The 23,820-nt window shown below is 37.3% G+C and overlaps 1 protein-coding gene across 24 annotated transcripts in view; it reads right to left on the bottom strand.

Moving 5' to 3' along the window:
- Positions 1-23,820, bottom strand: part of FER (FER tyrosine kinase) — a 464,961-nt gene that overhangs the window by 298,360 nt on the left and 142,781 nt on the right. For 21 of the 24 annotated variants that reach the window (XR_008709039.1, XR_008709040.1, XR_008709041.1 and 18 more), the window contains 2 exons: positions 22,337-22,459; positions 11,897-12,086 (listed from right to left, as the gene is read on the bottom strand). Coding sequence is in view for 19 of the 24 variants with exons in the window: in XM_055565828.1 (XP_055421803.1) it covers positions 11,897-12,086; positions 22,337-22,459 (313 nt within the window). In the remaining 5 variants the exon portion in view is untranslated. Of the gene's footprint in view, positions 1-11,434; positions 11,783-11,896; positions 12,087-22,336; positions 22,460-23,820 lie in introns of those variants that run through there. The other 3 variants (XR_008709038.1, XM_055565875.1, XM_055565877.1) reach the window with 2 other exon arrangements.

Raw genomic sequence — 23,820 nt, 5'->3', positions numbered from 1 at the left:
TTTCCAAAATTTTAAGACCTTTTCCTTTACCTTTCTCCTCTATCCTAATTTTTTCCTCACCTTTCTCAACCTAAACTACTTCTGAAAAAGGAAAGGGACAGGCCTAAGGACAAAATTATGAAAGAAACTAAATTCATCTCCAGCAATTTCTGAGTTTCCTTTCTAACACCAACACCCACTCTCTAGCTTAGCTATCTATATTAGGACTTCATTCAAAGGGTCTTTTTCCATGCTAGCACTGCCCACATTCAGGGTGACTGCCACTCTGTTTAGTCCCCCAAGCCTTGGTTTGAGGTACATTTTATTATCTCACAATGCTTAATATGCTACTTTCACAAGAGGCATTCAGAACTTTAAAAGAGCTCTATAAGACAAAATTCTTCGCCCAAGAGTCCTCAAACTTTTTTCAACCCCAAAACACTCTGAAGGATGCAACACTCTCACAGCAAGCACTATAGTTAATTATGGCTTGTTTGCAAAAGAGAAAGGAAGGGAGAAATGTTGTCCATGGAAGAAACACTCAAGTTTCAAAATGAAGGCAGATGAAAGGATCTGAATTTGTTTATCTTCTCTTGTAGCCCCTGTAACATCTGCTGCTGCTGCTAAGTCACTTCAGTTGTGTCCGACTCTGTGCGACCCCATAGACGGCAGCCCACCAGGCTCCCCCATCCCTGGGATTCTCCAGGCAAGAACACTGGAGTGGGTTGCCATTTCCTTCTCCAACGCATGAAAGTGAAAAGTGAAAGTGAAGTCGTTCAGTCATGTCCAACTCTGTGCGGCCCCATGGACTGCAGCCTACCAGGCTCCTCCACCCATGGGATTTCCCAGGCAAGAGTACTGGAGTGGGTGCCATTGCCTTCTCCGCCTGTAACATTTACCACACAGTAAATACACAGCAGGAGTATAAATGATTTCTTTCTGATAGAGCTATCTCTCCTTCCAAGGATTAAATGCTTTTTTAGCAATTCTGAGAATGTATCTGCAAGAATTAGACTCTACTCTAAAAGATCTCTAGATAAATTCTGACAGACAAAATCTTCTTTAGTTCAAGATTTTATCATTTGCCTGGAATTTGCAATAAAACAATGACTTTAAAAATGAACACTTGAGTCTTAATCTTTTAAATATTAATACTAAGAAATAATTTTCTACAGAATACCATAACAAAAGAGAAAATTTATTAGGATTTAAAATTCTATCATTAGGTACCAAATGAAGCAATCAATCATAATATTCACATGTCCTCTTTATTAAACCTTTCAATTAAATTAAAGAAATTAATATGTCATAAAATAATTTTCAAAATTTAAGATGTAAGGCTTTGGAGATAAAAATATATGAATTCCTTACCACATGCAAGGTCAACTGTCTGCCTATAATTCAAATCAAAAGATGATGTATTCTCAGATGAAGTTCAAGACAAATACTATTCAACTTAATACAGGAATGAGCAAATAAGTTGTAGAGACGGAAATAACTTTTTTCAGGTTGAGGAAATTAGATAATTTTTAAAATTTAAAAGAATGTCCTAAACATGACATGTAAAAGTTTATATGCCAAGTAGTTGCTTTTGACTGACCTATTTTTAATGGGTGCAAAAAAAAAAAAAACAAGACCATTAATGTATTATGGAAAAAATACATAATGTATTATGTATTCATTATCAATAGAAACTATTAGCAATTTTATTATTCACAATTATTATAACAAATTAGTCATGTACTTAAAAGTCTTTTTTGTTCTTCATATGATGAGATCTCTCCTCTGTCTTTACAAATAATGTATCTGTATTAAACTACCATAAGACAGTTTAGTTTTTTTTAATTTTAAATAACAGAGAATGTCAGTTAACACTACTTCTATAAGTAAACAGTCCAAAAAGATACACAAAAATGAAATCTAATTAGTGTATGAATAATAATGAAATTGTCAATAAATTAAAATCTGTATTAATTTAACCTTTTTGTGTGAATTTGCATATTGCACTTAACTTCTCTGCTTTCATTTTTTATCTTTGTCTTGAGTAATATTTCAGTATTCCTAATTTCCTTGGACAAGTAGATATGGGGGTCATAAGTTAACGTTTAAATCACGACAGAAGGCAACAAAACCCACAGATAATATAACTACAAAGAACAGAAGGCCTTGGGGTAAAGGCAAAAATCTGAGGAATATTAACGATCAGTTTCATCATAGCCCTTAACTCTGATGTTTTCTTGTTAATCAATTATTCATTACAACTTTCTGCCTGCTGAATGTAGATTTTTCAGTACGGAGACTTTGTTCTACTTTAGGATGTCTCCATCCACGGCACACAATAAATACTCATGCAAGTTGTTTGACTGTGTTTACTAAGAAGGCAAAGGAAGGAAGAGGAGAAACAGAGACAAAAGTGCAAGACACAGAAGAAAAGAAGAAAAGGAGAAAGGGAAGAAGAAGGAAGAGAAAGCGGACAAAAACCGACTGCGCTAAACACCTTCCTTGCTAACTCCATCCAGAGCTCTATAAAGTGCCTTTGCCTTTGCAACACTCGTTTAGTCCTGACGACAATCCTATGAAGGGCATGTTACTAACCGCATTTTACAGATGAAATTGACCTAAGGTGGGGGGAGGCAGAAATCTACTTAAACACAATGAAAATCATGCCAGTTTGACTCAAGTTTCCACATCTTTCTCTGCCCTTTGTGCTACATGGAAAGTCGCTCAGTCATGCCCGACTCTGTGCGACCCCATGGACTGCAGCCCGCCAGGCTCCTCCATCCATGGGATTTTCCAGGCAAGGATACTGGAGTGGGGTGCCATGCCCTTCTCCAGGGGATCTTCCCAACCCAGGGATTGAGCCTCTGTCTCCTGCAGCCGCAGGCGGATTCTATACCACTCATGCCACCTGGGAAGCTGCTAGGAACATGGGGTGCAGACTACCTTTCCAAGTTAGTGTTTTCATTTCCTTTCGAATAAATACACAGAAATGGAATTACTGAATTGTGTGGCAGTTCTGTTTTTAATTTTTTGAGGAACCTCCATACCGTTATCCACAGGGTCTGAACCAATTAATATTCCCACCCACAGTGCCGAAGCATTCCTGCCCATTCACATCCTTGCCAAACACTATCTATTGTTCTTTTGATAACGGCCATTCTGATCAGAGTAAGGTAATATATCACTGTGGTTTTGATTGGTGGTTCCCCTGTGGTTAGAATGTTAAGGAATCTTGACCTGAATCATTTGGAAAAATCAACAAATTTTTTATAATGTAATCATTATCACCTGCAAACATCTTTGTTTTATAAATTAAAAATCTGTCCATCAAATAAACATAAAGCACGTATTTCTAAATACTCTTTAAGTATGAGATCCACTGGAGAATCTAATAATTTAATAAACTAGAGAGCTACTAAAAGATAAGCATGATAAAAATCTATGCCAAAGGAAAGCTGAAAGCAAGAATGTATTCATCTATAAGACTGAAGTACTAATGTCAATATTAATATAGTAATTACTATCCATAACTTACATTGTTCTCAGATTAAGAAACTTTTAAATTATTTTAGAGTAAAATCTAAACCTATATAAACTGCACAAAACCCTCTAAAATGGATCTTACATATACTCTCCATTTATATACATAGAAAAAGTATAGGATTTCACCAAAACTGTCTTAATAAGAAAATATTATAGACCATGTACACATGTCATTCTTTGCTCAGAAGCTTATTTCTCTGAGTCAGCATCACAGTGCTCACAACGGTCTGCACGACTGTGTGACCTGAACACTGGTATTTCCCCAACCCTCCCCTACTTCATTCTGTTCCAAGCGCACGGCCTTCCTGGGTGCTCCACCAACACAAGAAACAAACTCCTGCACCAGAGCCTTCCCGCTGCTTTTCCCACTGCCTGAAATATCCTAACCCCAGGCAATCCCACCGTTTGCTCCTTAGTCATTTCAGATCTCTGTGTAAACGCCACTTGATCAGTGAAGCCATATTCGACCACCATCCATATAAAACACCTCCCAGCACCCTCTTCTTCCTTCCCGTTTCATTTTTCTCCAAAGAACTTGCCACCACCTGACACTATATACATGTATATAAATTTACTGTCTGTCTCCTTCATACCCTATTCTTCCATTGTTTTATTTTCTCCAAAGAACTTACCACCACCTGACTACATATATATGTGTGTGTGTGTGTGTAGACACACACATATAGATATATAAATTTACTGTCTGCCTGCTTCAGTTAAGAGTGCAAGGTCCATGAGAACAAAAAAAAGTTTATTTTGTTCACTACTGCATCCTCAGAACTTAAAATGGTACCTGATAGCTGACATGAAATAAATACTTATTTGTTGAACAAATAAATGAAAAAAAAAGAAGTGTATATTCACTGTTGTAAATGATACTTAAAATATATTAAGCAGAAAAGTAAAGAGTATTGTTATATGCTTTACCATTTATGTCAAAAGAGCAGAAAACATGTGGTATAAATTCATGTTTATATTTGCATACAATGCTTCTGGAAAGTTACCTCTGAGGTAGGGGACTGAGGACTCACAAAAAGACACTTAGACCCCTGTGCGTGCATATGTTCTACATATTCAGAGAAATTAATTACGATGTTTGCCTTCATAAATAAGAAATACAAACGATAATCCAACAGAAATATCTATAATTCATAATTAAGAATGCAGTAAGTATCTAACAAATTAATTTAAATGTGAACTAAGGTACATTATTAGAAAAAGAAATGAAATAGAAACGTGTTTTAACAGTATTTCATAAAACATAAAATACTTTACATAATCTCATTTCAGTGTCACAGAAATCCTGGCAGACATTTGCTCCTTTTATGGGAAGAAAATACCAACTCAGAAAGGTTAAGTAACCTCACAAGAGTTCCACAACAGAGGCAAAGCTCAACTCAGGTCTCCTGGTCTTAGTCTGCCACTTTGCTCAGCACATTTGACAGTAAAGCTTGGAATTAACATTTAACTTCTATGTTTAACGAAAGAAAATGTACCTGATGATGAAAACAGATAAAGCTTCAATAATGTTGTCAATATGATATCTCAATTGATAGCCTTCCAATTCAGGGACTCACTATAAAAACTGGAAATGCATTGAACACTGTGGTAAAACGGATCACCACTGAGTCATAACGGCAGACAATATTTAGTCAGCAAACAAGATACTTTGTTGGTTGAAACGTAACAAAACAGGATTTTACTGACAGTGCTGTTCAATTAAGCATAAATCAATAAAATACATAGAGAAGATAAATTTATATTGTGCATTACGCTAGTAAAAGGGCTTAAAATGTACAACTTCAGAAACATCAAAGTAAAGGCAATTATCTTACAGTATAGCTAAAAACATTTAAAAAGAACTCATTCCATGGTGCCATCAATTCTAGCTATATTTGACATATAAAGGAGATTGAACAAAAATCATTATATTTGGCCTAATGTACACGCTGCTATAAAGTAAAATAATTAGATTACTCTGGAATAAAAAGGAAGTGCAATTCCTCAATTCAACAGACACTGGTTGAAAATTTATCATGTTTTACAACTAGATAGCTAAAAACAATTATGTAATATTTTTTAACAAATTGAGAGAGAGAAAGCGAGAGAGTAAAGTCAGGCAATGTTTAGTCAGGGACTAGAAATCTTGGTATTGCCATCATTATCCAAGGGCAGCCAACAAAGAGTTTACCCTTCTACTCTGCCCCAAAAGGCAGATTCTTCTGCCTGCAGAGCTAAAATTGAAGAATAAGATAAAATAATCCTTGGGTCCATAGAGCATTTAAACAACACAAAATGCCTTTAGCATTAACAGCACATTTAATCAGTCAATAACTCAATTAGATAAGAAAGGATTTATCTTCTAATTCACTTCTCAAAGTACAGTTTCCATTGCACAGTGGTCCCTTAAGGACACTCTGAAAAAGGATTGAGTAAGGATGGGACCAGTATTTTGCAGAGATAGAGCATTCTGTGCTATAGTTCTCTTGGCCATTTGATACAGAAAGTTTAGCCAAGTCCTGCAGTCAAATCAGAAGTGCCCTACCCTGGCAGGTCCAAAACCACAGAACTCATTTCTCCTTGGCGCGTATTTGGAGGACACCAAACTCTCTTGACTTTCTGCCCCCTCACTGGGCCCTCCTCCTCAGTTTATGCCAACTCCTCCTTGTCCAGACCTAACTTGCAGTGACCCAGAGAGCAGCCCTTGCTTCCCTTTTCTTCTCTGCCTTCTTCACTTGGTGACCTTCTATGGTCAAATAGTTTTAAACACCATTTGATGCCTGCAACTCTCAAATGTATATCTCCAATCCAAAACATGCTCTGGAACTACCAAATTTCCACATTGATTGGGTGTTTTTTATTTTTCTTTCTTTCTTTTTGGAAACACAAACAGAATCCTTGCTCTTCCTCATCAAAGCTACTCGTGCAGTCTTTCCCCGCACTTGAAACACACGCTATTCCTCTAGAGCTCCTCCTCAAAACCTGAAAACTGTCCTCGAATCCTCTCTCTCACACCCCGGACTAAACCCACAGGAAATCTCATGGGCTTCCCTTGTGGCTCAGCCGGTGAAAGTGTCTGCTTGCAATGCAGGAGGCCCGGGTTTGATCCCTGGGTCGGGAAGATCCCCTGGAGAAATGGCAACCCACTCCAGTATTCTTGCCTGGGAAATTCCATGGACAGAGGAGCCTGGTGGGCTATAATATAGTCCATGGGGTCGCAAAGAGTCAGACAAGAGTGAGCAACTTCACTTTCGCTTTCAACCATGAAAACATACTCAGAAGCGAATCACCTCACCGCCCACAGGATGCCGTCCGCAGTGTGCCATCTGCCATCTCCCGGGTGTGGCAGGAACCCTATTCTTCCAACCTTACCACCTTTAAGTATATTATCGACACAACGATCACTGAAATCACAAGTCAGAGCATGTGCATCTTCTGTTATAACCTCCTCATCCAGCGGCTTCCCTTTCATTCAGAGAAACCGCATGACCCTTCATTATGCCGGAGAAGGCAATGGCGCCCACTCCAGTGCTCTTGCCTGGAGAGTCCCAGGGACAGGGGAGCCTGGTGGGCTGCCAGCCATGGGGTCGCACAGCGTCGGACACGACTGAGCAACTTAGCAGCAGCAGCATCTTCATTATGCTCCCGGGACCTGAGACCTGCTCTCATGGCTTCTCACTCTCATTCCCTCTCCTCTCACCTTCCCCCTGCTCAGAGCTCCTCACTATACCCTGGACAGTCCAGATAGGTCCCTGCCTTTGTCTCTGACATAAACACATCCTCTGACTAGAATGTTCTTCTCCCGGAAATTAAGCGGTTTACTAGCTTCCCAGTTCAAGGTTTTGTTCAAATGTCACTCTCTTGTGTAAAAATTGATCACTGGATGCCTTTGAATGCTAAGCAGGACTATGAGGTATTTTATTTTATCTACTATTTTTATTTTATGCAGTAGGAATATATTGTATTTATTTAATAACACTCACACATTTCTAGTTATTAAAGCAGCATATGTTATTTTCAGAAATCTTGAAAATTAAGAAAAATAATAGAAAAAAATTTCCACCACACAGAGATTCTGTAATGATTATTTACCTATTATTTCATTTTTTTCATTAAAAAGAACATTGTTAATACTAAAATGTCACTTTCTCAAAGGTGCTTATCTTTATTTCCATTTAAAATTGTATCCCAAAAAACAAAATTGTATCCCAACCTCTGACCCACTGGGCCCCCGACCCCCTACCCTGCTTTGTCTTTATGCCCTGGCATTTAGCATCTTCCAATGTGATATACAGACTTCTCCGGTGGCTCAGACGGTAAAGCGTGTGTCTACAATTCGAAAGACTCGGGTTCAATCCCTGGAGAGTGAAGATCCTCTGGAGAAGGAAATGGCAACCCACTCCAGTACTATTGCCTGGAAAATCCCATGGACGGAGGAGCCTGGTACTCCATGGGGTCACAAAGAGTCGGACATGACTGAGCGTTCATTCAATTACAATTACAATATAATATACAGTTTATTTATTAAGTGCCACTCACCACAGAATGTAACTCCTAAGAGTCTTCATTAGTTTTATGCACTGATATATTACAAGCATATAAAAACATCTTTGACACATAGTAGGTGATCAATAAATACTGCTTTAAATGTATAAATAAAACACACTTGTCCACAAATAATAGGTAATTACTGTGCAGTGTTGTTTTTGTTGTGTGTTAGTTGCTCAGTTGTGTCAGATTCTTTGTGACTCCATGGACTGCAGCCTGCAAGTCTCCTCTGTCCACGAAATTCTCTAGGCAAGAATACTGTAGTGGGTAGCTATTTCTTTTTCCAGGAATCGAATTCATGTCTTCTGCTTTACAGGCAGAGTCTCTACTGTCTGAGCTACTAAGGAAGCCCTTACTTTTCAATACTTGATATTTATCATTTCCTCCTTGGTATTTTGGCCAAAATTAGACTCAGGTGAAAAATACAACGTTAGAGGATCAGCTTCCCTGGTGACTCAGATGGCAAAGAATCTGCCCGCAACGAAGGGGAATCGGGTTCAACCCCTGGCTCGGGAGGATCGCCTGGAGGAGGGAATGGCTACCCACTCCAGTGTTCTTGCCTGGAAAATTACATGAACAGAGGAGCGGGGTCACGAAGAGTTGGACACAACTGAGCAACTTTCATTCTTGCTTTCCTGGCAAAGATGTTTATATTACTTGCCTACACAATTCTTTAGATTTCTGTAAATTAACAGATGTTAATTTACATCTGCTTATTCTCATAAAATTACAAAGTTGAAATAAATGTCAATACATCTAACAGCCTAACGAGACTTCTAACCATGATTATCTGAATCACCTTGGAATTTTTTAAGAATATACAATCCATGGCCCATCTCAGCAGTACAGTTCCTTAAGGACGCTCTTTCACAGAAGCAATCACCACTGAGGAGTCTGTATTTTGGTTAACATTGCCATTAATTAGGAAATGTAGAATAGTTAATGGGTTAACACTGCCATTAATTAGGAAATGTAGACTAGTTAATAGTTTATTAGCTCAGCTAATAAAGAATCCACCTGCAATGCAGGAGACCCCGGTTCAATTCCTGGGTTGGGAAGATCCTGTGGAGAAGGGACAGGCTATTCACTCTAATATTCTTGGGCTTCCCTGGTGACTCAGATGGTAAAGAATCCGCCTGCAATGCGGGAGACCTGGGTTTGATCCCTGGGTTGAGAAGATTCCCTGGAGGAGGGCATGGCAACCCACTCTGGTTTTCTTGCCTGCAGAATCCCATGGACAGAGGAGCCTGGCAGGTTACAGTCCATGGGGTCACAAACAGTCGGACACAACTGAGAGATTAAGTACAGCACAGAATAGTTAATACTTGCTCTTAAATAACATTTAGGCCAAGCTTTACTATTTTTCACTATATTATGGTTTAATTTTTAGTTCTTCCAATTCTTCCAATACTCAACTAAATTTCCCTTATTGAAATATAAAGATATCATTTATAAAGATATAATTTATAAAGAGGAAAAACCAATGGGCCTGCTTACCTGAATTTCAAGTATTTTGGTAGAATTACTCATAATGCTTAAACAGACATTTGGGGAAAAACCATTTATAGTTTTAATATTTTGACTTTTTGAATAAAATGAAAAGTTATATTCTAATTATTACTGAAAGGCTGAATTATGCAAAGATTTCATTGGTATATGTGGGAGTATTACTTAGTTGTAAGAACTACGAACTGAAAATAGTTTTTACTTGTTTTATAAAACATACTGTAGAACCTCATCAATTGGTATCAATTGGTGGAATGTCCTGTTTGATATATAAAATGTTACTTTATTACCTTAAACTACACACAGCATTTCTTTGCAAATTCCTTAAAGACTTACTAAAGGCATTACTTCAATGAATAGATAAGATGTATAGAAACAAACAGCATTTCAGCTATTTAAAATAAATTGAATAAAATGAAACACCTGATATCACTTTCTAAACGTTCATAAGATATTATCATCATTTAATAAATGGGTACAAGAGAAGGTCTGAAAGTACCAGAAAGCAGTTTAGTCTCTTAAACTGTTTTATGTTGTATTTCAGTTGGGTCCAATTCTTTGCGACCCTGTGGACCATTGCCAGTCAGGCTCCTCTGTCCAAGAGATTCTCCAGGCAAGGATACTGGAGTGGGTTTCCATGCCCTCCTCTAGGGGACCTTCCCAACCCAGGGATCAAACCAGATCTCTTGTTTCTCCTGTACTGGCAGGAGGGTTTTTACCACTAATGCCACTTGAGATCACAGTATTATATATACTCTTTAAAACACTATTTATTCATTTATTGAAAAACCTCTTCTTCAATGATTATCAAAGATAAAACTCTAAAGGATTAGGAGTTCTTAATGAAATACTTAATGAACTATTATATTTTAAATTGCAAACTCTAGATTCTAGTTGTAGTTATAAAATGGGGATATGTTACCATTTAGTGACAATCTACCACTAAATCAGGCTATGAAGTAACCACTTCCACAGCCACATGGGGACAAGGAAATATTATAAACCATACTCAGAGAATAAACACTTTACTAAGGTTTGAAAGCCAAGCAAAAGAATGACCTTCAGAAGTTTCTCTGAAAAAAAAAAAAAAAGACATATACCAGATAGTTACCAAAAATCATGAAATAAGAAAATTAATCTAGTAGGGGCCTTGGTCTATATAATAAGATCCTTATTATCTGGCAGGACAATAAAGGAGAGCAAAGAATTATACTTCACAATGTATTGCATAGATCAGTATGGCTCAATTAATTAAAAAATTGCAATAATCACAATAACTTAAACACTTCATATTCATATCCAGATTTATCTGGAATTAGAAATTTCAAATGCAATCTTTTTTCCTATGGAGACATTTCCTATGAATTCATTTAACAGCTAAATTGTACTATTCAGAATAACATAAACTAAAAATTATTCAAATATCATCTATAGTACCATTAACTATAATAGTTCTACTTATGGACTGCATCCAGTTACTCAGTTACTCACAGAAAAAACCAAGGACATAGCTCAGTCTTTTTCAACCCTGGCACTGTTAATATTTGAGGTTGAGTATTTTTTTGTTGGGAATAAGAAGAGAGGGGCTGTGATGGGCATTGTGTGATATTTAGCAGCATCACTGGCCTCTATCAACTAGATACCAAGAGCATCCACCAGCTGGGAAAATCAAACATGTCTGGAGATATTTCCAAATGATCCGTGGGTGTCAAAATTGTCGCTTGATAGAAACCACCAACATAAGAGGAAAGAAGGAGGAAAGGAAGGGGAAGAGAGAAAAAGTACTTACAGTAAGCATTCTGAAACAGTTAATAAATCTATATAAAATAAAGTTGAATTAGTAGTTGCTAGATTTAAATGTGTTTATTGTAGTTAAAAGATATTTATAAGAAAAAATCTTTATAAGCAAAATCAATGTTTTGTATTGTGAAAACAACAAAAACATCATCAATCTCAGATAAACTTCTACTGTTCTTAATAAGAAAAAAATCAATAAATATCTTTTTCTTATTTCTACCTTAAGAATAACACCCTACCTTCCTGCTGTATCCCAGGAATAAAAACAATTGCAGTCTTTGTTTTCAGATTTAAAGGCAAGAGAAGAGCTTTTTCCTCTGACTCTACAGGTGGTTTCTGAAAGTGCTCTCCAGGTGACCTGAGGTGACCGACAAGTTTATTTTGTATTTACACACAAGTTTAATAGGACCTGCACATTAACAAGAGTAATAACTTGTTATAGCAACCAAAATTAATTTCTGTATTCACTTATTATCTATATACAACTCTTTCAACTTTCTCATTTGTTTACTCTTTGGCTTACCATAGATGTAACTGATCGTGCGTCTTCTTCATAATTGACTACTGGAGGTGGCTCTTTCCCGTCATTTTCCTGCACTTTTTGCTCCAGCAATTCTTTCTGTGCTGTAAACTTTGCCTCGGTGCACCTCAGCTGCTGGACCGACTGTTTCAGCTCTTCCAGTGTCTGTTTTTGGCTTAGCAGAAGTACAATACTAAAAGAGAACACATTTAATATAAATTATTTCAACTACTCTAAGAAATAAAGACTTTGAAGGGAATCATCTACTGTGTATGTGTAGATTGTGTTCCTTTCTTCACTTCCCCTTTATAAGCGTCTTTCGGAACTGTAAGGATTATGAAACTAAACGGGTTTTCAGTCATCACAGTAGTTGTTAAATGTTAGCATTTACAAAATTAAAGGAAGTTTTTGGAAGCAAAAACCAAATTCAAAATGCTTTCACATTTTTACGATCCATGGCACTCATTTTATTTTACGGTAAACCGTCCACCTCACAAAGTACAGACATTTCGGTCCAGAAGTGTAGAGCCCAAAATGAATTAACATGACTGAAGCAGAATCTTAATTTATTTTCAATCTCAAACGGAATATCGCTAAAATCAGATCTGTGCCTAGAGAATAAATCAAATCAAGGTGACAGCTGGAAGCAAGCTGTGTGCCTATTGTGAGGATCGTGGGCTTAGAGCTAGGGAAAGTTTTCTGACAAGGACTACCGAATAAGTGTAAGCCCTCAAATCTTCCAATATACACCATTAGAAAGATAGTAGACCTCTTCATTCCTCCTTTAAAGTTTTACCCTTCAAGGCTGTCCCTAATAGGAATTTCAAATTAATTTGCCCATCTTAAAGCCACAAGAAAACAGGTAGCAGCAGTGAGAAATATCTTGAAAATGCTGTCATATGTAGTATATTAGTATCTGAAAGAACTGTGCCACGCACTGTTGAAAGCAAGTTAATAATAGATTACAGACAGTTTGGAAAAAGACAGTCTCTTTAGCAAATGCTTCTGGGAAAGTGGGACAGTACATGTAAATCGATGAAGTTACAACACGCTCACCACACACAAAATAAACTTAAAATGGCCTAAAGACTTAAATGTAAAACAAGATGCCTAAAAATCATAGAAGCAATCAGGGGCAATGTGGTCCTACTGCATAACATAGAGAACTATATTCAATACTCTGACAAGCCACCATGGAAGAGAGCATTTTTTAAAAGTATATTCGTGTATAACTAAAGCACTTTGCTGTACAGGAGAAGTTAATACAACACTGTAAATCAATTATACATCAATTTAAAAAATTGATAAAATACATGAGAAGATAAGCCACAGACTAGGAGAAAAGATATACAAATGACATATCTGATAGAGGACTGTTATCCAACATATACGAAGATCTCTTAAATATAAATAATAAGAAAACAAGCAAACTTCTTTAAAAATGAGCCAAAGACCTTAACAGATACCTTACAGATATACAGATGACAAATAAGCATATGAGAAAGTGCTTCACATTCTATACTATCAGGAAAATGGAAATTGAAACAACGAGATAGTATTAGAAATTTACGAGGAAGGCCAAACCCCAGAACAGTGACACCGCCACCTGCTGGTGAGGGTGTGGCCTGGAATTACTGACGGGCACGCACAACGGTGCAGCCACTCTGGAAGACAGGCTGGCAGTTTCTTGCAAACTAAGCAAACTTTTACCATGGGATCCAGCAATCCTACTCCTTGGTATTTACCCAAAGGAGTTGAAAACTTACGCTCACATAAAAGCCCACACATGGATATTTACAGCAGCTTTATTCATAATTGTCAAAACTGGGAAGCAACCAATATGTCAGTCATCAGAACAAAGGATAACTGTACAAGGGAATACGTTTCACAACTCAAAACAAGCCACTAGACCACTGAAGACATGGAGGACTCTTAAAAGTACATCATTAAGTGAAAGAAGCCAGTCTGAAAGGCTGCATAACGCACGAGTCCAGCCATGTGACACTCCGTACCAGGCACAACTACATAAAGAGACAGTAAAAGTACCACGGCCACCAACAGCTGGGGCTGGGGTGCATGAATGCGTGGGGCACAGCACAGCTTAGTGAAAATGCCCTATATGATGCCATAATTATGGCATAGGTCACTATACACTAATTCAAACCCACAGAACGCACACCACCAAGAGTGAAACCGAATGCAGACTGTGGACTTGGAATGATAATGATGGGTCATTCTAGATTCGTCAGTTGTAACAAATCTGATGCTCTGGTGGGCGATAATGTGGGAGACTATTGTGGGAGAAGTATATCGGAAATCTCTGTAACTTCCCCTCAGTTTTGCTGTGAAATGTAAACTCCTCTAAAAAAAAGTCTTCAATTTTAAAAATGATGTTTCTGTACAGATTTAATAGAATGGCTCAGATAAAAAGTAATGACAATATCAAATGCTGGTGAAGATGAGGCGAGATTATCACTAACACATTGCTAGTGGGAATGGCATGTGCATGCATGCTAAGCCGCTTCAGTCGTGTCTGACTCTTTGTGACCCTAGGGACTGTAGCCTGCAAGACTCCTCTGGCCACGGGGTTCTCCATGCAAGAATACTGGAGTGGGTTGCTCCTTCAGGGGATCTTCCCGACCCATGGATCAAAGCTGTGTCTCTTATGTCTCCTGCATTGGCCTAGGGCTTAATGTGATCTTTCTGCATTAATTCTTCCAACTACATGAGTGACCGTTGCTCAGTCATATCTGACTTTCTGCAAACCTATGGACTGTAGCCCACCAGGCTTCTCTGTCCGTGGGATTCTCTAGGCAAGAATACTGGGGTAGGTTGCCATTTCCTTCTCCAATGGTAATTATCTCCATTAAAAATTAATTTAAAACTATGTATCACTGGGAGCTCCCTGCTAGTCTCGTGGTTAGGATTCAGCACTTTGACTGCTGCAGCCCGGGTTCCATCCTGGCTGGAGAACTGATATGCCACAAGCTACACGACGCGAGCAAAAAGAGAAAAAGAAGCTTCACTACTACTGGCGCTTCCTGTTGTGATGTGAGGACTTTATTATCTCATGTACCTTGGGTTCTGAACTAACCTCTTTTAAAACAGGCCTTTTTAAATTTTTCTTCAGGAGTTCTAAATATCTATTGCATCATATAAGAAATCACTTGTGAACATTTTGAGACACTATCCTAACACCAAGAATAGGAAATACATAAAATGGAATACTAGGCAGCCACAAAAAGAACGAAATACTGCCATTTGCAGCAACATGGTTGGACCTAACGATTATCATACTAAGTAAAATAAGTCAGAATATAGACAAATATCATATGATATCACTTACATATAGAATCTAAAAAAGAAATGATAGAAACGGACTTATTTACAAAACAGAAAAAGACTCACAGATGTAGAAAACAAACTTAATGATCACCGAAGAAGAAAGGTGGCAGAGAGGGATAAATTAGGAGTTTGGGATTCAAATATATACACACTACTATAAATAAATTCGGAGAAGGCAATGGTACCCCACTCCAGTACTCTTGCCTGGAAAATCCCATGGATGGAGGAGCCTGGTAGGCTGCAGTCCATGAGGTCTCGAAGAGTCAGACACGACTGAGCAACTTCACTTTCACTTTCACTTATAAATAAATTACATAATCAAGAAGGACCTACTGTATAGCACAGGGAACTCTACTCAATATTCTGTAAAAACATACATAAGAAAATAATCTGAAAAAGAATGGATATATATACACAGATAAATGAATCATTTTGCTGTACACCTGAGATTAACACATTATAAATCAACTATATTTCAATATAAAATAAAATTTTAATTTAATAAATAAATAAGTAAATAGATAAGCATCCTGGCTTTTAATTTAGTTGTTTTTAAGAACAATGAGATTTTGGGGAGGTAGATGCCCTATTATATAGCTCTAGTCCAAATGTTTTCTAGTTAATACATCTGATCAGCAAATTAAGGAGCAATATTACCTTCATCCAATTAAGTTCACTGAGTTCTACGTATAATGACCATTTCAAATACATTATCATCTTATTATTGTTTAATAATCACTTTTTAAAAAATATTGCTGTAATCACTATATAATTATTTTATATGCTTACAACACCATTCAGCAAACGAGCTATACATATTTCAATAAGAAGTTAATTATAATAAATGCATGATTGTATAAAACAAGATGCACAGGAAGCTATAAATAAATCTGAAACATGCAAGGGATCAGGATTTACGCATGTGCTATTTACTCCCTATTTCTGACTACTCTTTCTACGCACTTTTCACTTGGTGAACAGTGATAGTGTTAGATGCTCAGTCCTGTCCAACTCTTCATGATCCCATGGACTGTAGCCCACAAGGCTCCTCTGTCCATGGGATTGTCCAGGCAAGAATACTGGAGTGGGTAGCCATTTCCTTCTCCAGGGGATCTTCCTGAGCCAGAAATCAAACCTAGGTCTCCCACACTGTGGGCAGATTCTTTACCATCTGAGCCACCAGGGAAGCCCTTCTACCCTTAGGTCTCAGCAAAAATGCCATTTCCTAGAAGACCCCTGATCACCCGCGTTAGGCGAGCGCTCCTCTGTCATTCTTCTACCTGAACTTGTTCCGCAGCCACCATCTCAACTGTCGCTATCTCATTTTGTGTTGGCCGACTCCACAAAAGCACAAGCTTCATGAGCCATGTGCCCACATGGGCCTTACGTTTCACTGCAGTCATAGCACCTAGTAGATAGAACCGAAACATTCTGAGACAAAAATAAAAAACAGATACCTGAATTTGCAAACCAGAACAATACTCCAGATGGTTCAAGCATCACCTTCACTATAAGCTGGATGTGAATCTTCCCAAGTCTCTGAAAATTTCTGGCCCTCAGATACCACATAATTTGCAAGATTAGATGATCAAATTGATTTCTCTAGATTCCACATGGCTCTAAAAGTTATGATTTTATAATGTGTAAAGTATTTTTAAGTACCAGGTGATAATGGTACATAACTATACAAAACTGAATTATCATTCACTCTCTGGAGTCAAATCAAGCATTAAAACGAGTAGCAACATTACCAGTTCTTTATGCCAATGAGTCATAAATGACAAATGCCTGGTATATTTTCCCATAAACTATTTTCTAATACAGCAGTCAAGGATCATAAATCAGGAAAAAATGGATACTACTTCCAGTTGAATAAGCATGTTTGGAAGTAATAAGTAACGATATGTATAATAGAGTGACACTTTGCATTGTATTAAATTATACCACTTCAAAAAGTTGGTTTTATTTCTTTCACCTTATTTCTTAAATAAAAATTTGCAATAGCTATATTTCAACTAAGACCTGCATTATTTATATAAGCCAAAAATCTGTGCTTCTTAGTGTGAATTTCATGTCACATAAAAACCACTCTTTAAGTTCATTTTTCATTTTATATAATTCAATTATAAGAATCAAAGTTATCAGATGATTTTTCATGTAGTTTTATTTTTTCACTGTATTATGTTTTGGAGAAACTTAAGCCAAATCTAAATTCAAAAGTTTTAACATTAGTCTCTCATATGTTATACTTTCGTAAGAACATGAGTGCTATTTATAATAAGTAAAAATTCACATAATTTCATTAATTTAGAGATCATTTAAGAAAGGCAAATATATAGGATATTTTTAGTCTTGGGGGAAATGTAGTTTTGTTTCATTGTTTTATTACTTTTAACTAACATGATATTTGAAGCTAAAAAAGTTCTGGAGTAAAAATAAATCTTTGAAATTAGATGAAAATTGCTTTTAATCATATATTTAAATAAGTATCTGTAGACATATATTCAGGGCTTCCCTGGTGGCTCAGCGGTAAAGAATCCGCCTGCAATGCAGGATAGGCAGGTTTGAGCCTTGGGTCTAAAAGATCCCCTGGAGAAGGAAATGGCAATCCACTCCAGTATTCTTGCCTGGAAATTTCAATGGATAGAGGAACCTGAAAGGTATAGTCCATGGGGGTCACAAAAGAGTCGGACATGACTTAGTGACTAAACAGCAACAGATTTTATATATATATATATATATACACACATATATATATATATATATATATATATATATATATATACATAGACATATATATATAGAAATGTTTAAGAAATATTCAGAAGATGAAATGCAAACATTTACCCTAGAATTCATTTCAGACTGTTTGTTTTGCAAATTATTTTAACATATAGTTCAAAGACAAACTTAAACCTACCAATGTCTAAATTAATGAGATTTCACAATGACTACTTAGTTATATAAATATACTTAACATTTTCAAAATTATGCCCTGAAGTTAACAATAAAAACTCCATGAGTGCAAACAGAATTTGGGTTAAACCGGACTCATTTGCTGAACTGCCAGACATACTTATCCCTTCTAACTTACTCTCCTAAGAACACTACTAAAATCATGAGATCAAGCAATTGCTGTGATCAGACAGAAACTTTGGAGTCAAGAACTCATGAGTTTTCTATCCCTTCCTAGGTATATGATTTTAAGTTATCTAAATTCTCTAAGTCTTAAAGGTAAAATGCTCATAATTACACGGAGAGCATAGTAAAGATAACATTAAAGTGAATTAATATATATAAAATATCCAGCATAATATGCGGAAATGAGTAAGAACTCAGGAGGTGTTGATTCCCATATATCCATCACCCTTTAAGCCTCCTCTTCTCTCATCCCATTCTTATCTCCTGATAAATATAAACAGGTGGAGAAATGTGGATCACCCTGATTATGCAGATGAAGCAAGAACTGAAGATACGAGTCAAGAAAACACACCAAAAAAATCAAAGAATCTTATAAATTCTAGGTTAAGATAACCCTTAAAGACTGTCTCCTTCAACAATATTTAACCAGACATGCTGGTGAGAGGGTCCTACTGTATTTCTTTATATCTAACAAATTTTAAAACAAAAGTCATTTACAATGTGTACATTTACAAAACTATAAAAAGTAGAACTACTTAGTCATCTGTAGACATGTGCAGAGATTTAGTTGCAAATAAAGAAAAACAAAAGATAATTATATTTTTACTTTTATATGTGCAATGGTTGATAAAATTTATCTTTATAATCCAAAGAAAATCTAATCCTGATTCAATACTGAAAATTTTCAGATTTATTAAAGGAATATCCAGAGTAACTCATATTTTCCTGTTCTCGCCTTTAAAAGGCTCAGCAATTTCAATATGACATTTAATACCAAGTTGTAATAAGAGCCATAGTATTAAGTGGGAGTGGAGAAGGAAATGGCAATCCACTCCGGTACTCTTGCCTGGAAAATCCCATGGACAGAGGAGCCTGGTGGGCTACAGTCCATGGCATTGCAAAGAGTCAGACACAACTGAGCAACTTCACTTTCACTTTCCTTAAGTGGGAGAGGTAGGCTTCTACTAACCTGAGTTGCATACTAGAATAGATGGTGTTGCCATTCACTGAAACTGAGAGAAAAAAAAAATACTAAAAGTGAACTAGGTTGGGCTGGGTTGGATCATATTTAGGGGGGTTTTAATTCAGTCTTAGATATGAGAAAGGCAGGGTACTACTAAGACATCCAAGGAAGCATGTCAAGTAAGCAACTGACTACATGGGCATGGAGTTCCCACAGGAAATCTAAGCTAGAGTAATAAGCATGAGTCATCTTCAGGGGGTCACCCAGGGACAGAGTGCAGGAAGGAGACTGGCACAGCCTAGGACCATGCCATGGGTAACTCCAAAATATACTGGCCAAGTAGGGAAGAATGAGTTTACAAAGAAGGAGTGGTCAGAAAGGGAGAAGCAAGATCTGGTATCTTGGTTTGCAAAGTCCAAGGGAAAGGAAGTCAACAAAGATACTTTGAGGAGGTCAAGCAAGATAGTTGCAAAATTTAGAAATGTATATATTGTCATTGAGTATTGTGTTCTTGCCTGGAGAATCCCAGGGACGGGGGAGCCTGGTAGGTTGCCATCTATGGGGTCGCACAGAGTCGGACACGACTGAAGTGACTTAGCAGCAGCAGCAGCAGCCTTTACATTGTATGCTGGAAAGGCTGTATATAGTCACCTTGCTTATTTAACTTATATGCAGAGTACATCGTGAGAACGCTGGGCTGGAGGAAGCACAAGCTAGATTCAAGATTGCTGGGAGAAATACCAATAACCTTAGATATGCAGATGACACCACGCTTATGGCCAAAAGGGTAGAGGAACTACGCTTTCCTCTAAAAGAGGACACTGTAAAAGCTGGCTTAAAAAACAGCATTCAAAAAATGAAGATCATGCCATTTGGTCCCATCACTTCATGGGAAATAGATGGGGAAACAATGGAAACAGTGACAGACTTTACGTTCTTGGGCTACAAAATCACTGTAGATGGTGTCTGCAGTCATGAAATTAAAAGACACTTGCTCCTTGGAAGAAAAGCTATGACCAACCTGGACAGCACTACTTTGGCAACAAAGGTCCATCTAGTCCAAGCTATGGTTTTTCCAGTAGTGCTGTATGGATGCGAGAGCTGGACCACACAGAGGGCTGGGTTTGGAAGGACTGATGCTTTTGAACCATGGTGCTAGAAAAGACTCTTGAGAGTCCCTTGGACAGCAAGGAGACCAAACCAGTCAATTCTAAAGGAAATCAGTCCTGAATATTCATTGGAAACACTGATGCTGAACCTGAAACTCTAATACTTTGGCCACCTGATGCGAAGAACTGACTCACTAGAAAAGACCCTGATGCTGGGAAAGATTGAGGGCAGGAGGAGAAGGGGACAACAGATGAGATGGTTGGATGGCATCTCCGACTCAGTGGGCATGAGTTTGAGCAAGCGCTGGGAGTTGGTGATGGACAGGGAAGCCTGGAGCGCTGCAGTCCATGGGGCCGCAAAGAGTTGGACATCACTGAATGACTAAACAACAAAAAAGTCATTGAGAATCTTATAGATACCTACTTCAGTAACGCTGGGGCAGAAACTAGGGATTCGTGGGTTAAATACTAAGTAAGAGTCAAGGTACTGAGTGCACATTAGCACTCTTAAAACAAGTCTGACTAAGAAAACAGAAAACAAAGCCAGTAACTGAGAGAGAATCCTGAGATTAAAGAAGGGTTATCTAGGGTGGGCAGAGAGGTAGGGGTTGCTTTTAGGAGTCTGGACTTACAAATGTTTAAAAACTGAGCACAGGACACAGTTCAGAAGAAAAGGTAACCATAACATATAAAACAATGTAAAGTTTCAGGGCAAGTAAGAAATGATGAGATATAAAGCAGGGACAAGAAACAGGACAAGGAACAGACCCTTTATGAAAGTAAGGAAAGAGAATGAGTACAAATGTGGTGAATTTAGACATGTAATGGCAAAAAATGAGGCATTTGCCACCTGGTGATGAATTTCATTTTTTCTGTAATGTAGGAGACATCCGTTTGTCGACTCTGATTAGGCATATAACACGATCAGAGATTTGAGAGACATGGAAAATATCTGAAAGGTTGCACAGAAAGTACGAGCAAGTAGTAGAGACCAGAGAAATGTCACACATCACAATTTCCTTGAAGTCTTGACAAATCAAGCTAATTGTAAAAGTACCAGAGCAAGAAATATATATGTTCTAGTCAGGGGTTAGAGAAACCACAGAAAAGTAATCCTCGTTGATGCAAACAGTGACCAAAGTCAGACTAGAAATTTTAAATTTCAGATCAAAATGTAAACCTGCAAACAAGAGAAAACATAAGTATTGAAATCAGTAAACACAAGAGTACAGCCAAATGAGTCAGAGGACCCATGAATGTGTTCAATGATTCAGACGCCAAGACGAAAGGCAGTAGTAAGACAGCAGCACGGCGAATCTCAGAAGGATGCACGAGGCAGACTACTCCTTTCTCATTTCACTTGCTTCCTCCTAACACAGCAGAGGCCAGTTTCCTGATTACACTGGTCTAACACTCTTTTAGGGGCTTCCCTGGTGGCCCAAATGGTAAAAGACTAGGAATTCACAGAGAATATGCTGGACTTTGATTTGTGCTGTGCCAAGGCGCTTCAGTCATATCTGACTCTTTGTGACCCTATGGACAGAAGCTAGCCAGGTTGCTCTGTCCATGGGATTCTCCAGCCCAGAATACTGGGATGGGTCACCATTTAAGGCAGAGTAAAGACAGGTTTTAATGGGACTTTTCAGAAAATAATTCGAACCACTAAAACACTGAGACAAATGATAGGTAACATTACACGGATAAAAACACAAAATCATTCCTCTAGAGTCCTTGAAAGTAAGTCAACCATACACAGTTTCATACTTTTATACATGAAATTTCAACTTTTGGAAATTTTGTCTCTAATTCCATGTAAAATGAAGTATTTCTGTAAAATTTCATCAATTAAACTTTCTTTCTTCAAATAACCCCTTTTGTACTCACTCAGACTTCTTTTCACAGGTCTTGGCAGCCTCCTCGATCCTCTTCTCCAGCTCCAGGACGGCTTCCTCCTTGTTCACAAGCATCTGCTGTGTCTGCATTAGTTCCTCTGCCAAAGTCCGCAACCTAGGAGGAGGTTTCCTCATTGTCAGTCAGCACACGAATCACGCTCACTTTACACAGACCAAAAAAGAACCACACACCTAAGGCTGCAAAGTCCAACACAGGAGCCACAGCAGTTTAACTTAAATTAAGTAAGAGTAAAATTTCAACTCCTCAGTTGCATCAGCCACATTTCAAGCTGAACAGATACACACGGCTAACGGCTACCGCTCTGGACAGAGAAAAGAACATTTCAATAATCACAGTGAGTTCTCTGCGCAGTCTGTTTTAGAGGGTTTTATTCATCAAACAGCAAAAGAGAAAAAGAAACAGGAAATGGAGAAAGAGAAAAGAACCAAAGAAAAAATACCTGTAGTTCTCCCAGGAAGAGTGTATGGTGAAATAACCATGATTTTTGTTTCAGACTAACATGTATGTATATTCTAGCTTTACCATTTTTTATCTGAGATCCTATGAAACTTGCTTCAGCTCACTGATTCTATTTTCTTACTCATATTTTGGGTACTGTAACACCTGCTTCAGTGCATTGTTTTGAAGATGAAATACACTTATGTGTAAATAATGAATGGTACTTGATAGGCATTTGAGTAAATAACATCTAATATTATCTGCATATGTTATCTCATTTAATTCTCACAACAAGCTATGAGATATATATTGTTATCCTCAAAGAAAGTAAGGCTCAGTCACATGGTAATTTAAATTAATATAAGCTATTTCTGTTTTCACATGTTGCAGTAATGTTTTGGAGGTACTATATAAATTTGAAATTAGTATGTATAAAATTAGTCTGTACCCATAGATCAGACATTTTTTGATTATATAAAATGCATCCAGCCCTGAATAGAAATATTTCTATCACAAAAACACACAACTGGAATCTAAAAAATAATACAAATGAACTTATTTTTCAATACAGAAACAGACTGACAGACACAGAAAAGGAATTTATGCTTATCAAACGTGATAGAGAAGGGAGAAACAAATTAGCAGTATAGCATTAACAAATACACATCACTGTATGTAAAACAGATAAACAACAAGGATTTCCTGTATGGCACAGACAATTGTATTTAATATCCTATAATAATATACATTGGAAACAAATCTGAAAAAGGATAAATACATATGTCTAACTGAATCACTTTGCTATATACCTGAAACTAACACAGTATCTTGAATCAACTGTAGATTAATTAAAAAAAACAAAAAATAAAATTGCTATAATCATAAAATATACACACACACACCCCTACCATATCACATTAAAATTTTTATTCTGTTTCAGCCTTTTAAAGCAAGACAGGAAACCCAAACTATACAAAATACTAAATAACCCAAGTATATGAAAATTTAAATTAACT

This window comes from Bubalus kerabau, chromosome 1 (assembly GCF_029407905.1).
Source record: "Bubalus kerabau isolate K-KA32 ecotype Philippines breed swamp buffalo chromosome 1, PCC_UOA_SB_1v2, whole genome shotgun sequence".
NCBI classification, from domain to species: Eukaryota; Metazoa; Chordata; class Mammalia; order Artiodactyla; family Bovidae; genus Bubalus; species Bubalus kerabau.
The sequence above is the reverse complement of the archived record's forward strand: the minus strand, read 5'-3'. Positions and strand labels throughout refer to the sequence as shown.